The 27451-nt window shown below is 30.2% G+C and overlaps 2 protein-coding genes and 5 non-coding genes across 7 annotated transcripts in view; 4 read left to right on the top strand and 3 right to left on the bottom strand.

Annotated features, from left to right (window-relative positions):
- Positions 1-22819, top strand: part of SPR (G protein-coupled sex peptide receptor) — a 263731-nt gene extending 240912 nt beyond the window's left edge. The window contains exon 6 of the mRNA XM_088188918.1: positions 21673-22819. Coding sequence (XP_088045044.1) covers positions 21673-22363 — 691 coding nt within the window. The 3' untranslated portion in view covers positions 22364-22819. The remainder of the gene's footprint in view (positions 1-21672) is intronic.
- TRNAE-UUC (transfer RNA glutamic acid (anticodon UUC)) lies at positions 458-529 on the top strand. Its single transcript has one exon. It is a non-coding gene; the product is annotated as a tRNA-Glu (tRNA).
- TRNAE-UUC (transfer RNA glutamic acid (anticodon UUC)) lies at positions 861-932 on the top strand. The gene has a single exon. It is a non-coding gene; the product is annotated as a tRNA-Glu (tRNA).
- On the top strand, positions 1352-1423 carry TRNAE-CUC (transfer RNA glutamic acid (anticodon CUC)). Its single transcript has one exon. It is a non-coding gene; the product is annotated as a tRNA-Glu (tRNA).
- TRNAE-CUC (transfer RNA glutamic acid (anticodon CUC)) lies at positions 2317-2388 on the bottom strand. Its single transcript has one exon. It is a non-coding gene; the product is annotated as a tRNA-Glu (tRNA).
- TRNAE-UUC (transfer RNA glutamic acid (anticodon UUC)) lies at positions 2771-2842 on the bottom strand. The gene has a single exon. It is a non-coding gene; the product is annotated as a tRNA-Glu (tRNA).
- A 3817-nt stretch (positions 22820-26636) lies between the features above and the next one.
- Positions 26637-27158, bottom strand: LOC148233760 (uncharacterized). Its single transcript, XM_088188955.1, has one exon. The coding sequence runs from the start codon at positions 27156-27158 to the stop codon at positions 26637-26639; it is 522 nt and encodes a 173-aa protein (XP_088045081.1).
- Between the last annotated feature and the right edge of the window lie 293 nt (positions 27159-27451).

Raw genomic sequence — 27451 nt, 5'->3', positions numbered from 1 at the left:
TAATACCTCTGATTCTGTAATGACCGCTAAGGCCTTGATTTCTGACACTTTATACAATGATAGCATTATAGCAATGGCGTCCGCGTATTAAAATTTATTTACGATTTCTCTGCCATTACGTCAAGGAGGACAAAGGAAAACAAATAAGGACAAGGGAGGACGTCTCGTCACCTTACTAAAACACCTACTTTGACTACTGTTTAACAATGTTTTATGTATTATCATAATATATGACTGTTAGTATCTATTAGGTTAGTTAGTATCGATTGTGTTTTTACTATCAACACACATGATAAATAATATTTTAACTGCGTATCTTATCTTTTTTATTTCGTGTGCTGAATTCTCGTGACCTTATAAGATCATGACTAATCAATGAATCACGCGATACCGAGTTATTTTAATATATTGTATAATTAGTTAAAACTTATCTCTTGAAATGCATCTTAAAAATAAATCCCGTATGGTCTAGTGGCTAGGATACCTGGCTTTCACCCAGGAGGCTCGGGTTCGATTCCCGGTACGGGAAATCTTTTTTTTTTAATAAATATTGTATTTTTTAATGCAAAACTGTCCAACGTTCTAACCTTGGATAATCCGATAACCGGATCTTAAATTAAAAGTACAGTACAGATATTTAGAAAGTTCTACAGGTGGCACCAGAAAACATTGTCAAATATCGTCCATTTATTTAGTGTTTTTGCAATAAAATATTATAGCAATGGGTCTTAAAAAAAATAATATAACAATCTAAAATTATTTCGTTGGCCTTGTGTTGAATAGCCATGATCAAATGTATGTTAAAATCACTGTTGTTATTTTAGTTCTCACATACATAATCTTATATTTATCACATTATCTCCCGTATGGTCTAGTGGCTAGGATACCTGGCTTTCACCCAGGAGGCTCGGGTTCGATTCCCGGTACGGGAAATATCTTTTTATTTAAATTGTTTACATACATTATAATTTAATTTAAATAAAAAAAAAAGTCGACACTCTTGTGTGTAAATTTTCAAGCTCTATATCTGCCTACTTTACATGAAGTTCAAACAAGTGGTTTATTTTTAATTCATTGAAATGAAATAATAGTTACGTCTATATTTAACTGGTTCTTCTCCATTACCCAATCGTTTCACAGATTTTTTTTTTATCAGTTCATCAACGTAATATTTTAGATTTGCTTACAAAATAATGGAGTTCTTTTTAAACAATTAAGGTGACAGTGGAATTGTCATATTTTCTTGAGGCGCTCTTTTAGGAATTGAATTGCTATATTCGAAGTGTGAAGAATTTGTAACATATGTATTAAAATAGTAGAAGTGAAGTTAAATCATACTTTTCCCAATATCTCCCGCATGGTCTAGTGGCTAGGATACCTGGCTCTCACCCAGGAGGCTCGGGTTCGATTCCCGGTACGGGAAATATCTTTTTGTTTAAATTTCATGTATAATAATAACATTATTGTTCATAAGTGTAAAAAATATATTTATAAAACTATCGACTTCGCAGAAAAGAAAAATCACTGATTTATTTGTCTTTTCTGTATTTTAATATTAAAATGTAGTTATTTATCCGACCTTTTATTTCCTGATCTATTTACAATACTGCAAGGTCGAGAAATATTTTATCCGTTTCGTGGAAAAATCTCAAAATAAACTTTTGTTTTTTTTCAGTTCATGTGGCACTCATTTGCAGAGTTTTTTTTTTAGTCCAGAACTCTTAGATTACTTACACCTTACTTTTGTGCAAGCTTCCGATTTTTTCTGCATCGTTTTACATAATGCCTAAATTAAGTAGTTTTGCTTTTTTTTAAGAAACGCTTTTCAGAATGCGAATAGAAAAATATTTTTTACTTATATTTTTATAAATGTTAAATATATCTTTTTTTTAAATGCTCATACTGTTAAGAAGTCATAATTTTCTTAACAAGTTGACAAAAAAAAATTGTATCTTATTCATTACTACTACATATTGTACAAATTAAAAAAGATTAAAGTAAACCATAAGCTATTCAACAGTTCTGAATTATTTAAAAAGCTTTTCATTTGAGTGCCGCACGAACTGAAAAATAAATCGCCGTTGCCAAGTTTCTTTTGTGATTTTTCTGCGTAACAGATTATCTATTTCTCGATCATATTATATTGCGAAAAGAATATGTCATAGAAAAAATCAGATAAATATCTTGAAACTAGATCTTAATATAGGAATTAAATTTAAGCCAGAGAGTTATAAAGTTGACAGTAATTTAGATAGACAATCTACTTTCATGGCTAACAATATTTAATAAATATGTCATTTTTAAACAAAAAGATACTTCCCGTACCGGGAATCGAACCCGAGCCTCCTGGGTGAGAGCCAGGTATCCTAGCCACTAGACCATACGGGAGATACTGAAGAGAAGCATGATTTAACCTCGCGTCTACCATTTTGATGCATAAGCTACAAAAACCTCACATTTTGAAAATAGCAACTTTTCATAAAAAGCATCTCAAAAAATATGGAAATTCCATTATCATTGTTTTGTTGGTGGATCTAACAAAATAGCAGATTACGTTGATGAACTGATAAAAAAATGATTGTGAAACGATTAGGAAATGAAGGACCAGATAAACTTACAGTTATTTCGTTTCAATAAATTAAAAATAAACCAGACAGTGGTTTGTTTCTTATGTGAAGTTGCTAGTTATATAACTTAATAATTTAAACCATCGATATTTAATATTTGTAATATAATACATAATATATTAATAATCTCAATAAAAAGATTTTTCCCGTACCGGGAATCGAACCCGAGCCTCCTGGGTGAAAGCCAGGTATCCTAGCCACTAGACCATACGGGAGATGATTTTGTAAATATAAGATTGTTTATATCACTAATAAAATAACAACCATTTTTCAATATTTAGTTATATAATAGATCAGTGGTGTCCAACCGAAATGATTTACGGACCAAAACCTACTATAAAAATACACTGTGGGCCAACAATAATGTTCAAACAAATTTTAACACACACGGAGCCGCGTTTAAATTACCACAATCTGTCCCTTTGAATAAAAATGTTTATTGTGAAAGTACTACTTTTGAAGGCAATGTTCCGCTCCTTTTGTTTCTTATATGTATAAAAAGGGCTGAAGGAACTTATACCTAAAATACATTGGTACATACATCTCAAACAACTGTAGTTTAGTTTAGATTCATTATTTGACGTCGGTTTTTACTCTTTTATACATTTATTCTTGCTATGACTTTTTCCAGAGTCGGACCTCTCAAGGAGAATTTGTCTCCTCTCGGCAGGCCTAATGAATAAAGGTCTAATAACTTTATCTGCAAATTTGTTGACACTGATTCCACAACATTGTAATGACAAAAAAATATTGAATTTTTCAATGCGAAAAAAACAATGCATGAGAAGCTCCGAAGTTTTCTGTTATAGTAACTTCATACTCAAGAATTAATTTATCAGCTCTAATCTTCTTTCCGATCATTAAAGCTGCGCCAATTGCAGTCTATGGTCATGCATGCATTTTATGATAGCTTCTATTATATTTTTTCCGGTAGTTTTTATTCAAACTCATAACATTGAGAAATTATTTAGCCACGTTCATTTCACTATCCACGCCTCGAAAAAATGGCAGGTTGAGTCCTTAACATATGTTGTTTCATTCAAAGCCAGTGAAAAAACTTCAATTTTTTTATAATTTTTTCCCCAAAAATATGTGATCTTCCATTGACGATGGCGTTCGATTAAATTATTAGTTTATGAAATAATTTTTGTTCTGCAGACAGACTTAGCTTAAGTATCTATAATTTCACATTCCATCCTCAATCATCATATTTCTGTTCATAATATCTTCTTAAATTGTATGACTTTAATATTGTAGTAGTCACGATAAATTAAACATGAAGCTTTGCCTTTCATCTGAACGAAAAAATGCACGCTCCTGATAATTCACTTCATCTCCACAGGCGGCATTCTTTCATATGATTTCACTGTGGCCTTATCTTTCTTTGAATATTTATTTTGTGCCGTGTGTAAAGTGAACCGCACAAAAACAGTGACTGGGCCGTATGCGGCCCGCGAGCCTCGGGCTAGACATCGTTTTATTAGATCATAGCTATGCAACATAAGGCCCACGAAAGATAAGAAAACTCATTTATTGTGTTTTATCTTCCTATATTTATATCAAATTTTGATATAAATAATCATTGTATTTATAGAAAAATTTCAGATAATATAGTATACTTTTAAATATATAATCTAGAATGCATTGTGTGATTATTTTTATCGCTACGCAGCATAACACTATCTTAATAGTAAATTAAAAAATACATTTTTAAATATTTGTTACATTCTTTGTATTGAAAAATACAGGAATCGTGATATATACTTTTGTATACGATAATCCCATAATACGCTTAAAACTTGTCATAAACACAGTAATAACATTACACATGGAAATTATATTATATAAGTATGCGGTCAAAGGAAATATGTACAACTGTAATCTAACTAAAAGGTCAGATGATATTTGGAAAGAGCAAAGTTTTACTCAACGCCCTCTGAAATTGTTAATTATATAATATTTGTTTGTATACAAGAGGATCAAAAAAATACATCTTGTATTCTGATATGGTTCTACAATTGGTGATGCAACTGAACTGCATGAACGCCATTGAACAAGAAAAAAAAAATTTTATTGAAGCAGTGTTTTTATGTAACACTGCAATATTGTTATTAGCAAATTATTATACAAATTAGCTTATTATTTTTTTTTAAATCTGAGATACATGTGCAATTTGGCTTAGCATAACTACGATTAGATCTTCTATGTTAAAGAGATGAAAGCCTCAGCGTTGACGTGATCCTTCAGTCTTTGCCAAAGGTCTCGATGGAGATCAACGTTTCATAAGTACCATTGTGCGTTAACAGCACACAGAAGTACATTATACTGAAACTTTGTATAAACTCTTGATTTGACGGCTTGGTACATCCCCTGAGCTAGATACTGTGGGTACATACAAGATTTAGGACCTGTTTATATAGCATTATCTTGTTTTGGATTGAAAGCGATGAGTTTCTTTTTATTAGCCAATACAATTTTCTGAATTGTATACTAAATTTATCTCCTTTTTTAACGTATTTCTTACAGTGTAATTTAGCATCAAGTGTCATTCCCAGATACTTTGCCTGATTAAAGAAATAATTGATTTGTCTATTTAGGTACGCTGGTATATATTATAAATGTTGAAGATATTTTTATTTGGTTTGTGATTGATTCTATGTTATTATCACCAACAGCTACTATTGCAGTATCATCTGTAAATGTGACGTTTAGGTTTTTTTCATAATCTGGTATAGAGTAGTTTAAATGTCCCAATACAATTAAATTTTCTCAAGCTCAGTATAGGAATATATCTTCTCGCCTAACTATAAAATTATTTTGCAATTAGAATTAATAAAGATTTATTCAGAAAAAAAATCTTATTTTTGTCTAAAGAAAATACTCCGAAGTCTAATAAATATGTATCCGAATATTTTTTTAAGAATAGCGTCGAATCCGGAAATTTTCGGCAAAGTAAAAAACCCGATATATCGAATTTTGTTAATCAAAAGGTTGAAAAAATAGATAGGAAAAAACATATTTTTATATAAAACTAGAATTAATATTATTTACATGGTATTGATATATTATACAAGTATAAATAACATACAATGTTTTATTAAAAATTATTTTAAATACTGATAAATAATAAATGTATTTCAAACGAAAACGTTAGGAAATAATTAAGATGATAAAACTATACACTAGTAAGGAATAAAAACATATTAGCATAAGATAATATAATAATTTAGATATGAGAGCATTTTCTGGTTAAATAAATATACAAGTAAAATAAGCATGAAAGATAAATTTGAGTAGATATATGTTAGGGAATGATGGATTGTGAGTGTATTATTTTTTATATATAATATACGTTAGAGAATAATTTAGTTATGTAGTATTTTGATAAATATATATTTTAAAAGAAAGAAAGACGAAGTTTGAAGTATCGTTCTATTTTTAAAGCTAACATGTATAAAATGCCAATATTAACTTTATCAAGTCCTAGTATTTCTTTTCTCAGCTTTCAAAGTTGTGCCTCTGCGATCAGAATACTGCTTTACCTCGCCCACAAAACTACGACCATTCTTCAAAACTTGGTCCATAAAGCACGGATGTAATTACAGGATTCTAGTCCGTCGTCCTTTGAGCAATAAAATGTTTTTACGTGGAACTGTATTGAATTATATCTGACGCGGTGGCTGAATCCTTAAAACCGCTGCAATAATTCTGAATAATTGCGGTGAAAAGTTTGCGACTCGATATAGACTTGTTTACCTTCTTTGTGCCATATTTAATGCCAACGTTAAACTACTGACAATCTTTGAAACTTGGTAAACTCTGAGCAATCATAATGTAATTTCTGAAATTTACATTTCCACTATATTATTTATAACAACATAAAATAAATCAGACATATTAAAACTAAATTGATTTTAACAAAATAATATTCGTTATTTATAACCGTAAAACCATTACCACATTATTTAATAATTATTACTTTAAGATTTGGTAACACAGTGAGTCAGTAAAACGCAGGTGGAAACTAGTGAGAATTTTATTAGATTATATTTATTATTGCGATAGACGATAAATGGCGTGATGTTTTATCCGAACAGTGGTGGAGATTCTGGCGGAGGGATGATGTCAGTGAAAGATCCTCAGAGGCTTTGTAGGTGGCGTTAAACATTTAGATTCTGCTGACTTCTTAAATATTCTTAGAGTTGTTTCAAGTACAGCGAAATCAAAAGCAGTGCTGCCAACCTCGCGTTCGTTGGATGTTAACTTGCTTTCTTGTCCTTAACAATCATGCATACAACTTGGTCTTAACAATTAGCTTAGAGGCAGAAAATTTGATACTAAATACTACACACTTTATTTATCATATATATTAATAAAAAAATAAACATTATTTAAATATGAATTACTTTATTATATCCCTTGTAGTTTTATCTTATTCGCCTACAATTAAACGCAATAAAGTACATTTTTATTATTTATTTTTTAAATAATGTTACTCCCATGGTTAAAATAGTTTTTATAATTCTTGAGATTCAAAAACACCTATTAACCTATCACTTAATCCTTAAAATGTTAAATAAGTATACCTATTTATATTCTATTAAATAATCATTTGTATTCCAATCTGATTATTTTTACCTCAATTTGCTTATTATCCTTAATATTATTATTCACTCTTACCATAAAACAAAATTGCTTTATATTGTCGTAAGTCACGCGAAAGAATTTGATAATAAATAAACGCTCCATACAGAAAAGAATTCATTTTTAATTTTGACTGTCGAAATATTCGAATGAGACGTAGAAGACACATTTTCATCTTTAAATATCATTTTCGAAGCAATAACGAAGCTATACATATTTTTGGTTTAGCAAAGGATATAATAATGAAATAAGTCTGCAATATTGAATAATTTTCACAACAACGACTCCAATATGTCATAAATTCGGTATTATTGATTGAAAATAATTGAAGCAAATCTAATTTTACATCCGAATTTACAATATTACATTATATATGTACATATATTATGCTTCAGCAAATATTTTTAACATCAAAAAAAGTAATATTTTCCAGATGATTGATAACTGTGCACATAAGCAGCCAATACGCAAACATCACGTAAAATATTATTTTACACAATATCCTAAGATTTTCTTGTGTTATATTCGTACGACTTGAATACAAACTTTAAGTAAACTCACAACAAAGAGTGAAACTTTTTCCATTGATTGCGTCTCCTGAGAGTAAAATATTACAAAAAATTCATGAATACCGTAACATGGATCAAGTAAACATTTCAATCTTAATTCAAGTCATTTTTATTACGTGTATATAATTTTTTTATGAATATAGAAAAATACATTTGTCTATTAATAAAATATCGTTTAACACAATTATAGGAAAATTCCCAACAATGAGAGTCTATAAACCTTGTGACGGCCACTCATAAATAACTTCTCTTTGAATTGGAATACTTCATCTATTGAGCTTATAAACTGTTTAAAATGCGTGAAAGCTTTGTTCATTTTATACACTGTCAGCAATCTGACATTCCAAAAATATAAATTTTAATAACGAAAGCTGAGTTGAGTGAGTACCGAAAATTTAAATAAACTTTATGATTACATACAAAGGGCTAAAATATTTAAAACACAGTTAAAAAAAATTGACGCAAATACCCACTCGAAATCATAATATAAAATGAATATTCAAACCGTTAAAATCCTTTTAAAAGAATTATATATTTCATATTAAAATTATTATTATTCGATAATTTTATAGAAATTAGTATATTTAGCAAACTTAAATAATATATAAATTATTAGTAATAATATTAGTAACTATTTTATTTTAAGTGTAAATATATATTAAAAATTACAAAGCAGAAGAATGCAAACATTATTAAATTATAGAAATTATAGTTAAAAGGAACTTTAAAGATGTGTTGCGTTTTCTCTATTTAAAGAAGTGTAAAACTTTGTACCAAAAATTATTATTAATAATAATAAAAATTAAATGGTGTATAATTTTACATGTAAGTCGGATAATTTCATCCATGTAGAATTAAATTAAAACCAAATTTAATCTCTAAAAATAAGTACATTAAAAATAATATTTATTAATTTTAAAACAAGAAGGATAATTAAGATTAAATAACTTTGTGATTTCGCTAAAATATTATTAGCTATATCATAAGCCTGTTAAAATTAACTTTAAGTAGAAAAGATACGACATTGCTAACTGTAAAAGTAGTGCTTAAAATCTTGTTAAGAAATTTATAAAAGCTTATTATTAAGAGTTTTATAAATATATTTTATTCCCATGCTATTGAACTATGGTGTCATAAAAGCAGCTGAAATAATTATTTATTAATATAATTTTTGTATATTTTAAATTATTATTTACTTTTTAATTATTATTAAAAAAATGTATTTTTATTATACATAGTACGACGTTTTTTGTACCGATTTTTATACTTACAGCATAAGCATAATCAGCGCTTTCAACAGCGCAAGATCAACTTTCAATAAGATTACTAAATTTCTTAGAAAGGTCTAATCACGATCTTTAAAGTGATTCCGAGAAACATCGTTATCGCCTTTGAATGACAAAAGGGGTGACAATTTTATTTTATTTTTATTATAAATCTGACCATCATGACTTGATAAATTTCCCAATTCATGATGGCCATTATACAAACAATAATTAATATTTAAAAAATAAGTATAAAAACAGTCATGATGTACTCCTAAAATATATTAGTTCCATCTCACATATTTTTTTCCAGCCCTCATAGCTCTCGCCTAAAAGTGCCTAAGTATTAAATATCGACTAAACCACTAGTTTATTGTGTTGATAAATGGAACTCTGAAATCAATACTCTCACCAGTAATTGATTATAATATATTTGAACATATTTTTCCTAATTCGCAAAATAGTTTTGAGGCATTCATTAACATCCTTTAAATTAAAATCACTAGCTTAAATATCATTTAAATTTTTATTTTTAATAATTAGTTTCAGTCTAAATGATTAATAATTTATTACTTACGTATATGTCGAATTTTTGTTTGATAACGAGTTACCGTATCGTTTCCAGGCGATTAATTTGTAACTTTGTGCCTAAATCCTTCAGAATTCATTCGACCTTTATATATGTAATTGTCCGATAAATAGTATTTTTAATATATCGCATATGCTACCCTCAAAGACTTGCTATACATCCGATTTACTATATTTTATGTTATTTATAATGATTCACTAACTCATCAATAAAAACTACTATTTACACTTTTGTTGTTTTAATTTTTTTGATAATGTTTCTTATCTTACACTGTATACGTATTTTTCCTTAAATGTATTCTCTCGTGACTAAGTTAGATAAAGACTGTATTATTATGAGCCATAGCAATTAATGCTAGGGGGAGTTGAAAAACGCCAACAGTCCCACTTGACAGTTCGTTGCTCCGCAAAGTTTTTCCTTCTGTCTTGCTTTTTATCTTAGAATCGCTTTTGCTTTTGTCATTTCAGGAATAGTGGCGTGATTAAGTTTTATATACGTAATGGCCGTCTTTTATTGCACCAATATTATCTCCTTTGAAAGGTGGAAGATAATTCCTTCCCGTTCTATCTCCGAGCGTTAGGTAAACAATGTGCACCTTTGTTTCGAAATCAACACACAAATACTTTTTTTCTGAAACAACACACATTTCCTATGCTAGAAAGCGTCCGACCTTTGTTGTTTCGTGAAAAACATTTTTTCCGTACAATTTCGCTTAAAAGCGTTATAAATTCTGAATATTTTCCACATCTTTTGAGTGCATTCCGCGCAGAAGTGTGACATAAAAGTTTGTGGATTGCCACTCAAAGAACAATAGAACAAAAATATCATGCCTTTCTAACACCCAATCGATTTTTAAAACAATCAAAAGAAAAGAAAGATTCTAGTATTAAAGTATAATGACCTAAAAATACAATATTTAATACTTATACAAAATGATGTCACTAAATATATAATTATATTCACATCAACTATTAAAGTACTGTTATAGAGCGTATTCTCTCGTTAATGTCTATAAGAAGAAACTGTATATGTATTAATGATTTAATTTATTAAAACTAAAAGAAAAATCTAACTCGGTATATGCTTTATACACTTTGAATGGTCTTTTATATTAGAAATCCCCTTAACTGAAAACTCATAAGAGCATTGTTCATATTGTATATGAACATTAGGGGATATTTTTTTATTTAAACATTTGTAAATGTACACTTTATTTTAGTAATTTTAGAATTAAATTATTAAGAACTTGTTTAATTTAAAATTTGATCACTTAAAATAAATAATACGTTACAAAGAAAATAAAAATTTTCGACAACCTCGTTAATTGCTAGAGATGCTGCTCTATCGATACATATGTTTTTAGCTAGCTTAAAATATTCAAAGGGGGTAGAGAAAATGAAAAACGAACCTCAAAATGTGTGACGTAAAGTCATGATGACATAACAAACGGGCTTAGATAAAAGCGCAATTCATTTGCAATTCAAAGGATTTAACAAACGTTTTGCATATCCAAAACTGGCGCCTAAGAACTTATCTGTGGAGCAAAAAAACAAACGATTGGAAATTTATCAGGATTTTGTAAGAACGAAGCAAATGGAGACAAATCGAAAACCGCACAGTAAATAATGGTAAATGAATAAAAAAATTACGACATTCTTGAAATATTTTTTAGAACAACCTTAAAAACAGAGCTACACCACGACAACGCATTATCTTATATAACGCTTTTAAATCGTGAATATTATTTGAAAAAGAATAACCTTCAATGATATCTCTTTATAACTTTAATACTCAGACAAGGAACCACTGGTAGTCATGCTTTAAAGCTTTGGTGTCCAAACACACGGCTATTGATTATTAAATTAATACAATTTAAAAAAATCATAATATATTTGCATTAAAAGGCAAAATATACAGCAAAATAGCGTTTCATGAAAAAAATACTGAAGACTATTTTTTTGTTGAAAAAAGTAAAGCTTTTTTCTATTCAATACAACTTAATTTTTGAAAGGCATTGTGTTTAATTGCTTTTAAACTTTATTAAATTGCAAGAAATGTGCCGTTAACAACAAAATAACAATCTGCAAACATTATTTTATCACAACTACATGTCTTATTAAATTCGTTAGCTTATATGACGGCCTAGGTAGATAGATTCTAAATTAGTAAAAAAATTGGCAACGTCGTCATTCTATGAAAGGTGTAATCTGAGAATTTTTGGTGTAGTTGTACACTTTGAACATGTTTCAAATACTTTGCAACTATTAATGGAAAGATAGATTCGTTCGCTCGGATACGCAATGTTGTTTGTTTACATCGACGAAAAAAATGACTGATAGTTCATAGTATTTTTTTCACAACTATGATTGCTCGTTCCTAATCATTTTTTGTAGTGATTTTATTAATAAAAACTCAAAATTCACAACAAAAATATAAAATTTAAGAACCATCTACATATGAAATATGTATATATAAGTAAATCTTAATAAAATATGTAAATCATAAAATTATATATAAGTGAAAATCTAAATCAACCTTGTTATAATATTTAACATACCAATCTTATTGTATTGTATATATAATATAAAGAGTGTCCCAAAATTAAAGCAAGATTTGAATTAAATAAATAAAAATAATATGTGTGGTTTGAAACATAGAAAAATCAATACCATAGCTTTCTTTTTTTATGGCAAAATTAATAATAAAACAATTCTTTATAAATATTTTTGTATACACAAAAAATATGTATACTAATATAAGACTGTTTACATGAATAAATATTTTAATTGCGTTAAAGGCTCTAATTTCATCAAATTTTCTCGTATTACAACATCATAATTAATATCCTTAACGGCATTATATATAATCGAAATTATAGAAAGTTTGGAGTATCGTCTTTGTCCGATAGTCGATTTTAATTAATTTGAACTTGCTAAAACTTCTCTCGCAAGGTTTAAGAGCAAAATTAAAGTTCGGATGACTCAATTCTTCCAATGTTCTATCAAGCAGAATTATTATATAATGTTTTGTATTTAAGTCGATGCTCTAACATATTTATATAATAGTGAAATCTGCAGCTGATTTTTTTTTTATTCGGAGACGCTAATTTAATATAAAGATGAGCATTCTTACAGGCGCTAATGTATTGTGGATAACGCTGATCAGGCCTGCCAAGAGGGAGGGAAAAAAGTGACAAATTCCAGGGGCCCGACTCTGGAGAAAAATAACAAAAATATATTCATAAAAAAAGTAAAAACCGACCGTAAATAATGAATCTGAACTAAACTACGGTTGTTTGAGATGTATTTCAGGTATAAGTTCCTTCAGCCTTTTTTATACATTAAAAAAATAAAAGGGATGAATTGAACTTTGGGGTGTGTTTCGGCGAATCTGTGCCGTTAAGTTGTGTAGTTTTTGCTCGTTCGTTGGTGGTGAAATATTATTAAACCGGTTCGTTGTTTATGATATTTCCCAGGGAGTCCTTTGTCCCCATATTTTATCCGACGGGTAGTAAACCCCAGCGCCGCGTCGGAGTAATCCAGCTCTTACCTGTCGGGAATCGTCGCTTCAAAGGATCGTTTCCGATAACTTCGGGTCAAATCCGATTCGAAACGTGTTAAGCTTTAGCAAAAAATCCCTTCGTGTGGTTACCATGACGTCAATCACAGTGCTAAAATGTACAATACAATATGAGCTGAATAATCTTATACCTATGTCAACCGATACTAACAAGTAAAATGCCAAACAACTTACATACAAAAGATATACTGGTAAATGTGTCATCTTCGTCGTTTCCTCATTGATGAATATCGCAACCCATAACCACCCCTTAACAAGGTTGTTTTTATTAAACTCTTGTAACATACATTTAATTATAATAAGACGACTTGATTTAAAATACAATATTAATATATTTTTATTATTTTTATTTTTTTTTTCTTCGCATATTTATTAGAAATAGCATAGTTTTTTTAAATAATTTTTAGCTCTATATTATGTTTATGAATTTTACAAGTAGAAAAAATTATATATTGTATGCAAATGCGTCTTAAATATCGACATTGTATTGAAATAGTTAACTTTGGTGTATACTCGCTGTTAACCAATACCATCTTTATAAAGTCCAACAACTTAGCTTCAATCTAGTGTGACGTCACAAGTGGTAGGGCAAAATGTCTAACAATGAGCATTACATCGCAATAAACTTTAAAAATAAAGGGAGAAATCAGTAAAAATACAATAATCACTGAACTTATAGTACTTCGAAAGAATGCATATGTGTATTTTTCACAATGGCAAAACAATTTTTTTACTGCTGCTATATACAAAATAATAAATTTTAAACATTATTTTACTGTTTTAATTTATGTTATCAAAATATTTTATAATTGTAAACCTTTATTATGATATACATATATGTATAAACCTTGAAAACATTAATTATATTTTTAAATTATATATAAGCTGTATTAGTTTTTTATATAAAGCATAGATATAACATTTTTATCTATTAAAAAAATAGTATACGCTACTAAAAATAAATTTATTTCTTTCTCTGATGACGTCACGCTTGAGCTATCTGGCTTTGTATAATAGTAGGTATTGTGTTAACGCACAGTATGCGCATGAATACAGTTTCACGCTTTCAGCGATTGGCCGCTCAAAATTGTGATTATTGTCTATTTTTAAATATATTTTAAAACAATATTATTATTTTTGTTAATCTCCAGATTCCAGAACAAAATTAGTTTTCATTCCTGATCTCAGTATATGATCAATTATGTATACTTTTAAATGATTTTAAACCTGGATAAGAAAAGTTAATTATTATAAAATGATATAGTTGGGGAAGGCCCACGATTATTATGATTTAATTATTTATTTGATAGGAGTTGAATTAAACAAATAAATATTGTACCTACAACGCAGACAATCGATAAACTTTTACAAAGATATCTTAAAATATATTTTTAATTTGGCTACACCACGACAACGCATCCGCGCCTAAAAGCGCTTTTAAATCTCACTGCCTAGCTCAAAATAAGTACTTATACCTCTTTTCAAATTGAAATGTAAGTTAAATGGTCATTACGAAACATCCTACAAATTGTAACTGAAGAATAGAAAATAACTTTCAGTACTGCGAACATTCGAGAAAAAACGTTGGAACTACCATTTTCCTTCCCACCTTTAAAGAGAATAACTTGTAATTTTATGTCTTATAAACATTTAAAAAATCGTTAATCTAGCTATATTAAATTTTGTGAAGTCATATTTATCGAACATTGTGACTGAAGATGGTGGTATAAATAGATCATATATAACTTGTTTGTAATATGTAAGCATTAATATTTTATATCAGCAACTAAATCTATAATTATTAAATAAACTAGTGTTGAAGTCAAAAATATACAATCAAAGTTGAAAAGAAATTATTTCTGTGTATCTATATTTGTTTATTTGCTTAAGTAAGTGTAGAATGGTATAATACAAAATGCATTCATTCCGCGTCGGATGCTGCTATGTTTATTAATTGAGTTTCCGGAGAGATTCCAATCTAAATAAAATTTCAAGCCGAGATAAATTGTTTATTTCGATGAATGCAAAATTAAAATGTTTGAAAGCGCATGTGCTTCGTTCGCGCATTTGTATAATATAACCGAGAGATTAAGATATTGCAGAATACTCCTTTCTGCTGAGAAATAAATTTCGCAACTATAATAAAGAAAGTAATTTGTTGCTGCATGTCGGTAACGACTTTAATTTTCCAGAAACTGCTCTGAATGAAAGCGTGAAAATTTTTTTAAAAATATCTTAGAATTTTAATAAGACGCACTGGAATGAATCTGAATAACACCACAAAATAAAACACGTATGTTAACCTATTTGTTGTTTTTTTACAGACATAATAATAAAAAAATCACTTGAAAATTACAATTACATTTTTAAAAGTCACATTTCATGCATGCTCATGATTAGAACTTTCATATAATTTTAGCATAACAAAATTTGTATATCATACTTACATTATACGGATGTTCCGTGCTTTCAATACACTTCGACGAATCTGACGTATTTGATATGAACTATGAATAATGAAAATTTGAATAATAATAATAATAATAAATTCAATCACGTCTTCGTTACACCTTCAAATTCGAGATCCGATTCATCGAAATCATTATATTTAATATTATTTAAACTAAAATTAGTTCATATTTAAATTATTTAACGCAGTAAAAATATTAAATATATATTTGCTAAGTCGAAAAATAATTAAGAAGCGCAGGAATATTCTGCGCTTTGACATAAATCTTCCGACGACAGGCAAACAAATACTGACGCACGGTTGAAACGCCGTCTGATGCGTGCGTCAGAGCGAATCAGAGCGTGAGGCACCTTGCCCTAGCTTTCTCACTCAGTCACACGCACTTGTGTATATCGCTCGCACACGTACAAGCGATCCGTGCAAGAGAAAATGGAATATATTCACCGACCGATATAAACCCCATCTCTCTCTTGCGAAATTTTTTTTAAATATTAGTCAAAACATCACCTCAGCATAGGTACTTCCATTCTCAGGAACTACGTTTCCAGTGAAGCTCACAAAAATATACATCTGCGATCCAATACAAGCTGCCTTTTCATTTCTATGGTCAGATTTTGCTCTAGTTCAACCGTCACCTTCAAACAGCTAAGAGTTAGGTCGACTATTGAGACCATTTGAAAATTCTACGACGCAAAATCACAACACAATCGTTCTATAAATTATTGTATAAATTTTATACGGACGAAGTAACGAATATAATAATAATTTATAATTAATAATTTGACCTTTAATTAACGTGTATACCAAACCACGCAAATTAATTTATATTATCTTTGTTTTACTTTAAATTCGATTATCCGCAGACATTAAAAATAATATTTAATACACAATTAAAAAAATTAAATATTCTACAACATGGTTTAACGCATTATATACGTATATATATTTTAAACCCTTGGTATTTTATGGGTTATTCAAAAAATCTTTGTAATATAAAATATTAATTCTTTCCACAAATTGTACTTAAAAAATTTATCACCAATAATGGGCGCTGAAAGTTCACCATAACGAAATTATCTCGAAGTTTAATTGTCGAGTTAATAATTGAATCATCATAAATGTCGGAAAGAAAAGTCGAACTTAGTTTTCGCGTAATTTAATAACTTTTGCACAATAATGGTATTTTTCCTATTCAAAGGCATCCCTTTTAATAAAATCTTATTAAAACGTCCTAGTTAAATGTGATGTATGGCGCCATTATGTTTAGTCTATTTTATGGAATTATAGCTAATAATGGGCAGCAATATAACGAGATAGTTCATTTAACCGTTAGAGGTATAAGTATCAAACCAATTATTTATTATTTATAAAAGTAATAAAAATATATTTTTTTGAGAAATATTTGCTCGGTTGTAAATATAGCACCTGAGGCTGAAAATGTTATGTATATACATATACTATATAGAAATAAATGTAAATATTTTAACCTCGAGTCTCTGCGCTACAATCAGTTCATTGTATGGTGTGACAATAAAAGACGTGACCCATATGTGTCAATAACATAATATTATTGCTGGAAGTCCAGACAGTGGATATAAATAAAAAATGATGCATTAGATAGTCAGTCATTGATATTTTAAATATGTCATTAGATAGATGTGCACAAATCGCTAAATCGACAAGTACAAATGTCAGTATATAGAACTATAAACAAAGTTTGAGCTTAGAGGCCAAAAATGATATGACTTTGTATCCAAAATAGACGCTGGAATCTATGAATTTATTAATCATATATAAAATATCATACATATAAATAAAAATGTAGTTGTCACTATCCGGTAATGGAGTCGAAATAGCAGGTCTTGTGAGTTGCAGAATGCTGGAATGTCGAGTGAATTATTGTCGGCTGAGATCTGTCGTGATATGTCCTTGTGATTATGCTGTGCTTCTCTGTGTGCGTCTGCAAACGAAATATCACATATTTTATATCGCTAGTTTGAGACAGTTCTGGCGCATCTCAAATAAGAATGTTGGCATGGCAATTGTGTCGCTTCTTGGACACACCCCCGAAACGTGTTTAGAGCTTAACCTTTAGTAGTGAGTTTATACACATTATTTATTAGTATACACAAGGGAGTGAGTTAATTTAACATATTTTTTCATAAATATTTCTGTTGTTATTTATTTATTATTATTTTATATTGCATTTATAATAAATTTCAGAAAACAGTGATACTCAACGTTTTACTGCTTTGATTTATTTTTCAGACAATGATATTGTAAAGCAGGCCTGCCCATCACAGCGTGGAGAGAATTTCTATATTAACTAATTATTTTTGGTTTTTAATGAATCAAATGAATATATTAATATATTCATTTGATTCTCTAAAAAACAAATATATTATATATATTCTTATATTCATATGATTCACTAAATTCAAAATAAAACTGTACTATTTCCCAAAAATAATTACGAACATTTTTAATCCTATCTAATATATTTAAAATTGGACAGCTTTGCCGTAAAGTATGAAAATACTGCATGACAAAGGAAACTAGAGATATGTTCGAAACATAAAACTATGAAATAGGGGTATGCATCGGAAGCAATTTTGGCTCATAAGGGTCGGTATATTTATAGTCATACCATTCATAGTATTGTAGGAGTATTAACCACCTGTACAATATATTTTAATTCAGAGGTCACAAACGAAAGAAAGCCCAAACGTCTTGTAAGTACACACCGTATATTCACAACAGTGGAAGAGAAATTACGTGACCAATTATATATAATGTATCAAGCAAAGTACCGCCAAAAAACTACTCTTTATTTGGAAAAGACGAGCGCTGTAAAGCAATAAATTTCACCCTGCGCATTATATTATTGTTATTTTACCCTTTGCTAACTGATCGCCGGAGTGGGTGTGTCCAAGAAGCGATGCAATTGGTTAGCAAACATTCTAATCTGCGATTCGCCAGAACTGCCTCAAACAAGTATTATAAAATATGTGACACATGGTCACAGAGGCAGAAATGTGGTGACAGACGCGGAAGGGAAACGCCACAAAGTCATAGCAGCAGAGATGTGATAAGAGGCGTAGAATACAGACTAGAAGACGCCATAGATTCACAACAGCAAAGACAAAAAGAGGCAAACCATGAGACCGCATTTATCGTTCAGAGAGCAATATGAGAGCACTTTACGACAAGCCCCACCTGCTCCACCAAAATCACAGCTGATAATAATACAACTCTACCCGCCAGCGAAGATTCCCTGGCTTTCAAGTCCTCCTATTTCAACTCCACCAAATGATATAGGCATTTATCTATACATACAATATTTTATAATTGTTTACCAGCTGTTATATTTGCTTACCTATTGTTACCACCTATTTGCCTACAAAGTCGCACCCCTTCGTCCTTAAATTCCTAAAATATGAATATATAGGAAAATAAGTTTAAAAATATCAATTCGTAGTTGATTAAATAGCAATAAAAAAATATTTCTTAGTGTTGTATATTTTTTACATATATTTATTTTCCTCATAAGAGATTTTAAATATAATAGCATCCGGTCTGATTTTATAAGATACAACAATAATATTCCTACGTATCATAATCTATTTAGCGGTTTTAAAACAGTAGTTCTTGTTCGTGAAATACAACAATATTTTTGAGCAGCTTATAAATATATTTGATAATATTATTAATTTCTGATTTGATCAACGTCTGAATAATAAATTATATTCTTATTGGTAAATATATTTGTCATTTTAACACGTACGATACTAGCAATAATAAAATACCTGAAAGACAATGACTTTTCACGGCAATTACCGCTGCTCACCCTCATCACGCAAAAATAGAAAAAGTCACTTTAAGATCTCCCAAAGGTCCATTTTCGCAAGGACCTCCGTCTACTAGAAAATGAAATATGTCCATAATATCGACTAGAGCGCACACGTCGTCCAAATAAATGGAGTTTTTCAGAATATCTAATGACAATATGTCAGCGAGAGTGCGATGATTAATACTATTTCATGAGTGCTTTTCAGAAACCAACGCAGCTTGTGAAAAGAGCGATAAAGTATGACGCATTATGTCACTTCTTGTGCCCTTTCTATCATCATAATATGTAGACTCAAGTTAAAAAAAAAAACAATTGCGTTAAATACCTCATCACTTATATCTTACGATACAACATTTACTTAGTCTAACGCTTTATCATACTCGATATATTATTTTTTTACGATGTTTTTTAAACGAAATGTAAATAAGTATTTAAATACAATGTAAAAGTAAATTAAATATTTTTTTTCTATTTAAGACATGATGCGAGTTGCACCACGTTAATTTAACACAATAGACTAATTGGCCAGCTAAGTAATTTATATAAGCACAATCTAATTCCAAAGGTTGGAAGTCTTATTATGAACCATAGGAATAGTGGTAAAGACATTCAACGAAAATTATTAATTATGGCTTATTTTTATTTGATATTCAGTTGGCAAATTCAAATGCGAAAATGTGTTTATTTCCAGAATCCATTAGATTTCTAACGATTTGCTACGACTTTAAGCAGTCCTAATTTATGACTTTGTTTGTCTATTTTATAACTATATAATACTTAATTTATGCGATAATGAAAATATATTTACGTTTCTGTTCTCGCATTACGTAGTTTCTTAGAAATTATTTCAAATGTCAAGTTAAATACTTGGTATTCAGTTAACTAATTTAGTGTGGTCTGATCGGACGGTCAACGTGAAAAGCGGCTGCTTTATTGTGCTATGTGTCGTCTCGGTCGATTCGGCGTAGCTCCGCTTGATGTGAGTTCAGCTAAACAATCGTTTATTCTGAGTCATAAATGAAGTGGTAGATCTGTATGACTGAAGTTTCTGAATGAAGTGATTTACTACAGCAATGTTCTGGCTTATATAGTCCAGCGCTTCTACAAATGAGTTAAAAAAAGTACTTTTTCATAGATGGAACCATATTAAGCAATACTTAAATAAATATTTATGTAGTGCAGAACTTCACGCAGTAACGCGATAACAGTAAAAATGCACTAGGAACAACCGCATATCTCTCAGTCGCCGCGTGCAATCTCATCACATTTATACTATATAGTCACAGCTACACAATGGTTTTAAAATCCTATTTAATAATTAAATTTAAAAACTAAATCTAAAAAATCAAAACAAATCAAAAATAATATTTAAAACCCAAAAGTTGAGGTTCCGGTGTTCGTACACTTGTTAGCTACGGTACCTCACGATAGTGAAGAACCGACAATTGGTTACCCATAATTATTGCGACAAAATTAGGCGACTCGTCCAGAATAAGGAATTTATCCCGGGATCTACGATACCTATGTATTCCAGGACTAGTAAACATCAATAAAATCAATAAATTTGCACAAAATTTTCGCTGGACAAAGTTGCCATTGTGCCGTTTCCTAATTGTCATATTTTTTATATTTAGCTTGAAAATAAAATAAAATTATATAACAAACAAACCTCCTTTGGTCAGTTTTCTTCGGTTTTGTTCCATCAAGACTATCACCTTCTAATGATGTATAAGAAGGAGATTGGTAGTTAATTTTCAATTTTTATAAGTCACTATGATAAATTGTGAGAGTACCGAATCCAAGGACAGATTACTGTTAACTGATACATTAAAAATTCGTACTGCAATAGTGCATCGGCATTCTTTTTGTGAATGCATTGTTTACATTGTTTACAGATGTATGCGAGGAAGAATATAATAATTATAATTAAGTTAAAAGGTTATTAATAATCTGAATTCAGTTGTAGATTTCAGATTATATCTTGCACTGAGTACGTATAAATCCTAAAATATCGTGTAAGGTCCTTATTATGATTATAAAAAACATTATTTTTGATTAATATATATCTTATTTTTTCAGGTGTACAATGCCCAGAGTCAACAAGTGCCTCATTTACATCGGTCTGATGGCATTCCTACACCAGTCAACTCGATTCTTCGACAGGGTCTACGAACCGACTACCGTCTATTGGAACGGAAGATGGGAAGATGTGTGCCAGCCTCAGACCGCCGACTGGGTCAAATACTACCTCACACCGAACATATACTACACCACCTACTTCATGTTCAGGGTCATCTTCGTCCACCTGATACCGTGCGTGTCGCTAGTGGTCCTGAATGTGCTACTCTTCAAAGCCATGAGAGAAGCTCAGCTAAAACGGAGGAAATTATTCAAGGAGAACCGCAAGTCCGAATGCAAAAAGTTGAGAGATTCAAACTGCACGACGCTCATGTTAATAGTCGTGGTGACAGTGTTCCTCCTTGTGGAGATACCTGTGGCCGTTGTTACCCTCTTGCACGTGTTCTCCAGTTTGATCAAGGAAATACTCGACTACAGCATAGCCAATATGCTCGTGATAGTCACAAACTTCTTTATTATCGTTTCGTACCCGATTAACTTCGCGATTTACTGCGGCATGTCCAGACAGTTTAGGGAAACGTTCAAAGAACTGTTCGTGAGAGGTGCCGTCACGACGAGGAAAAATGGCGGCTCCAGTCGTTACTCGCTGGTGAATGGTCCGAGAACATGCACTAACGAGACCATACTATAATAAAATTATTCGGTAGACGAATCAACTTTTTTATAAATAAAAATAACCATACAAAACTCTCAAAGCGGATTTTATATAGCGCTCTGAAAGTCCGACAGAGTCTATATAAAAAGTATAGAGTGTGCACAAATACGTTATACCTATTACAAATCATTGAACCTCATATAAAAATTAAATAGTGGCCTTTTGTATATTATAATAGCGCATAGAGCTTTGCCGGATATTTTACTGTGTGTCTTATAAAATAATGAAGCACATTTGCTTATTTATAAATATTCTATTTTGAATATGACTTTTCAATATAAATTTTAGTATGGACAACTGATTTAAAACGGCAGCTGCTTCACCATGATAATGCACCGACTCACACCGCAGCACTCGCGATAGATTTCTGCCGTAGCGCAGTTATTTTGCATATATAACTTTAGCGACGTTTTAATTTAATTAAAATAAAAACAATCATTAATAATAAATTCAGTTCGAAACATATTTATACAAGAGATATTTGTAAAGTAGAGCCAAGTCAAAAAAATATTTTATTTTAACTGATATTATATTTATCAAAAAAAATTTAACATAGACATAATACAACATAATACACAATAATAATTACAGAAGTTTCAAAGCAACAATTTTTGATATTTCATTGCTTATAAAGGTTAACAAACTTCAAAACAACGCCTGGTAAACTATTTTTTTTTTAATTTTTTAATGAGTTTAAAAGTGATTTTTTATGTTTTAAGTGCGATTTTGTAGAAATTTCTCTTCCAAATATAATAAATGGATCACTGAATGAAACTCGTATTTAGTGGGATGAAAAATAAACGCAACTAGATCTGGAAAATTAGTAAAAACGACGCATTTATACTTTCCAAATATCCCTAATATATAAATCAAGAACAGCATAAAATCAATAAAATGTTAATATTTACTTACTTCTTTTTTCCCAGAAGCATTTTAGATAGATGTGTTTTGGTTTTTACAGTAGTTAGAATTGAAATTTATGTTTACTATAATATTTTAATGGTAATACTCGTATAAAAAAAAATAGTAGTAATATTTATTTAGATTTCTAGGATCAGAAATATACACTACTTGCTTTTGTATAAACCCTGAGATGTAAGTGTTAATGTTTTTCATTTCCTATGGTTACGCCATTTGACGATTCGAAAATTAGCAAATACTGAATTGAATGAACCACAACATAAAATTTTGGATCATTTATTTTTTCACGAGCCGCAATTAGTTTCTATTAATATTCAATATATCAATTATTTAGTCATTGTTTATTCTTGCTCTACAATAGATACTTCACTGGCTTCAACCGCTGATTGTACTATTCTATTTTAGATTTCTCACGTCAATAAATTCTATGTATTTATAGCACTAAACATCGAATGCTGATATCTCGTGAACTCTCAACGATACAAAAGAAATTAAAACAGTTAATTAAATTTTTAGATAATATATAATTGCAAAAGATGCGGTAACCAATTAGAAATATGATACAACTTAAAATATCTCAATCTGACAGTCCATAAAAATATCTAATCTCAACCCATTGATTTATCACAAGTTTCTGTATTAATATAAATATAAATTCAAAGAAAATCAGCATTTAAAAATGTCTATAGAATGCGGCCAAATATATATTTATTGAATATTAAAGAAGATCCCAACTTTTGAACTTATTAAATCAAAACATCCAAGAAACAAATTCATTATTGAGAGATTGATCAAGCTAAATAGGTATAACTTATGTGCCACTCTAGTTACATACATATAATGGTATATTGAATTTTTTTATTACATAACTAAATAATTTTAAATTAAAATTGCGTTGCACATATATACAAATGTTTAATAGGTGTTATTATCATTATATATAATATATTTATTTGTTAACGTTTAGCACTATTGCTTACACAATTATGTGACTAAATTTCGTTATAATTGGTGTGTAATATTTTGTTATTTATAATACTAATATAGAGCCTTTTATAAATTTATTAAAAAATATTCATATCATATTTCGAAAATTACATAAGTGTACATGTGCGATTTTATTATTATATTAAATAATATATAAGACATCCAATTATGTATTTTATATATGTATATGTATATATGTAAGATAGATGACATATTTGGATATCTTATACAGTCGCACAGTGTACTTCTCGAATTCATTGAGCCCTGAATTCGATAATTTTCCAAATATGATATTATATACATATATTTATATATTTCGTGTTAAGCTATTAATGTGGAGATCATTTATAAATTTATTTATTAAATATTATATTATATAGGCGACGTTATCAAGCTCGTCTTTTTTTGTAAAATAAAACTGTGGTATTAAAACCATATCGTTTATAAACCAAAGACAAATTGATATACACAATATATTTCATATATGTGTTTATGTGTATGAACGTGTTTAATTTTTAGGTATTTTTGTAGATAAATATATAAATTCAATGTAAATTTTTGTAAACAAACCCATTGAGCTTACATATAAATAGTGTATAAGTACATAACAATATATAATATATATTTAGGGTAGGGGGATTATAAATGTTACCTAAATGTGACGATTTTATAACTTTATTTGCTAATGTATAATATATAAGTTTAACACATTATAACGGTTTTGATTGAGTCAATTGTCACTCTATTTAAAATAACTGATGTATCTATACATGTATGTATGTAATTAGGAATTAATGTGTTATTTGTAAATACATATTTTAATTAAACATTTTTTATGTTCTCTGAAATATGGTATATATGATTAAATTATATATTATATTTGTATATGCAGTGGTGATATTCAAAATATTCAACAAAGTATTATAGACAATTATATATTTCACGTATAACTATTTATTTGCATCTCATGTATATAATAATACTAGAAAATCTATTGTACTTTACAAATTCGTAGCATACTTTGAAGTCCTTGTAACAGGAATATAGTCATATTATTGTAGGTATAGACTTTCCTATTAAATCAATTGCCAATAAATTATGAACGAATAAGATAACAATAAATAAAAATAATCAAGTTAAATAATGAGTTGTGAGCTACACTAAAAAAACAATACGTGAGATTACGAGCGCAGAGTGCAAGATTAAGAACGTGAGTTTAAGAGCAAAACAGACGAACCATAAATTTTGAATGTAAATTTGTATTTAAAAACATATTTAATTAAAAATACAGAAAACTTTGTAAGTATTAGTTGAATATCATCTCTGTTTATATGATATATTTTATGATTTGTAATAAAATACACATGTTATAAATATTCTATGTATTTGTGGAAAAAATGTTTTATAAATTTTGAATGTATAAATATTCATATGATTTTTGGAAATTATTTATATTGCAAATAAATATAATTTATATTGTGAATATTTTTGAATTGAAATGCACAGTGTACACACGATAACACATAAAAGGGGATGCTTTCCTTTGTTTTCTAAAAGTCATCATGATCGATTCGGCGTAGTTTTATTTAATTTAAGTTCAGTTGAATTATCGTTTATTCCAAGTTGAAAGCGAAGTGAAAGTTCTGAACGAGAAAACAAAGTAAATTTCTAATCGGAGTGTTTTACGGATATGATTCAGTACCCTTTTAGTGAGTCATTCACAACTAATTTCGTCGCAACGTTTATGCATAGTCCCGACAAGTGCAAAAGAATCAGTAGATAAAAGGCGTTGAAGCAGAAATCAACGCAATTATGTCAAGTCCAATTATATTAGCAAACCTTAGAAGTCCTATACAACATGCACAATAATTAGCTGGGCGCAACGCTCAAAAACCACTGATTTTATACCCTATTGCGTGCCACTCTACCGGTGTGAATGTGTGCGTGCGCGCATGCAGTGGGACCACAAAATTCTAGCGTTTCTAAATGCATTATCTTTATACTAAAACCTAACTTAAACAAATTAGCCATTATACCATTATATTCGTTTAGGTTAGGTTTTGGTTTGAACAACAATTGCGGTAGTTTTTTGTGAGGAGAGGAAATCTTCGAAAGACACCACTAGCCCAGCGTGATCCATCCAGACCTGCTTAAGCTGCAAGCTCGTCTTACCGGTAGCCATCATCACGACGTCATCCGCGAAAGCGATGAATTTGACGCCGTCCGGCATGGCCACTCATGGCAGCTCGTCGTACATCGCGTGCCAGAGCGATGGTCCGAGCACCAACGCCTGTGGAACGCCCGCCGTCACTCGACGGAGGCGCTTGTCTTCTCCGTTCTCTTACACCAGCAGCCTGTCCATGAAGTAGCTCTCGACGAGCCTCATCAGGAATGCTGGAGTTTTCTTGTCCTTCAACGCCTTCAGTGTTAGTTGCCAGTTAGCCGAGTTGAATGCGTTTTGGACGTTGAGAGCTATACGCACAGCGTGGCTGCAAGCTTTGATGCTGCCTATCCACGCTTCTCTAACCCTCGTAACGGCTCTGTCAATGGCTTTTATGAAACCACGCTGCCTTTCAGACAGCGTCTGCAAAACCTCGAGGAGTTTGCCAGTTTCGTCCAGCATGCACAGGGGAGCGATACGCACGAGTTTCTGCCTCTTCCACGTCCTAGAAAACGTGCCTTCGTTTAGGCACGTGTTGTAGATCGCGAGTAGCAGCTCCGGATCCTTTGCGACTATTCTGCTAACAATGGCGTTGGTCACGCAGTCCGGACCCGAAGCCTTTCTCACACTGAGCCTCTTTGCTGCAGCGATCAGCTCCTCTGAGGTGAATAGCGGAAGGGAGCTATTGTCCCGTGACGTCATTCTCGATTATGTCTGGTTTCTTCGAAATTGGGGTAGTATAGTATAGTTAAGTGTATAATTTCTTCTTTTATTGTATACTAGTATCAGATATTTTTTTGTGCGCGAAGAATTATTTTACTTCTTATTTTAATGTCATATATACACAAACATATTATTCTGATTTATTTGGATCACGCCCGTTACAAACGCCGTCATGGCCAAGAGTTGCTTGGCCTAAGCCGAGCGAAAAACAATCACTCGGTAGTTCTTATACCACTGACTTCCATACTGCACGGATGAGGTGGTGAGCATGC

This window comes from Plectrocnemia conspersa, unplaced genomic scaffold (genome assembly GCF_051122295.1).
Source record: "Plectrocnemia conspersa isolate PC_06_02 unplaced genomic scaffold, ASM5112229v1 ptg000007l, whole genome shotgun sequence".
Lineage (NCBI taxonomy): Eukaryota > Metazoa > Arthropoda > Insecta > Trichoptera > Polycentropodidae > Plectrocnemia > Plectrocnemia conspersa.
This window is presented reverse-complemented; position numbering and strand designations above follow the sequence as displayed.

What these genes read in the sequence shown, in the direction of transcription:
- LOC148233760 (XM_088188955.1), bottom strand. Translation starts at nt 27,158, where the DNA reads ATGACGTCACGGGACAATAGCTCCCTTCCGCTATTCACCTCAGAGGAG.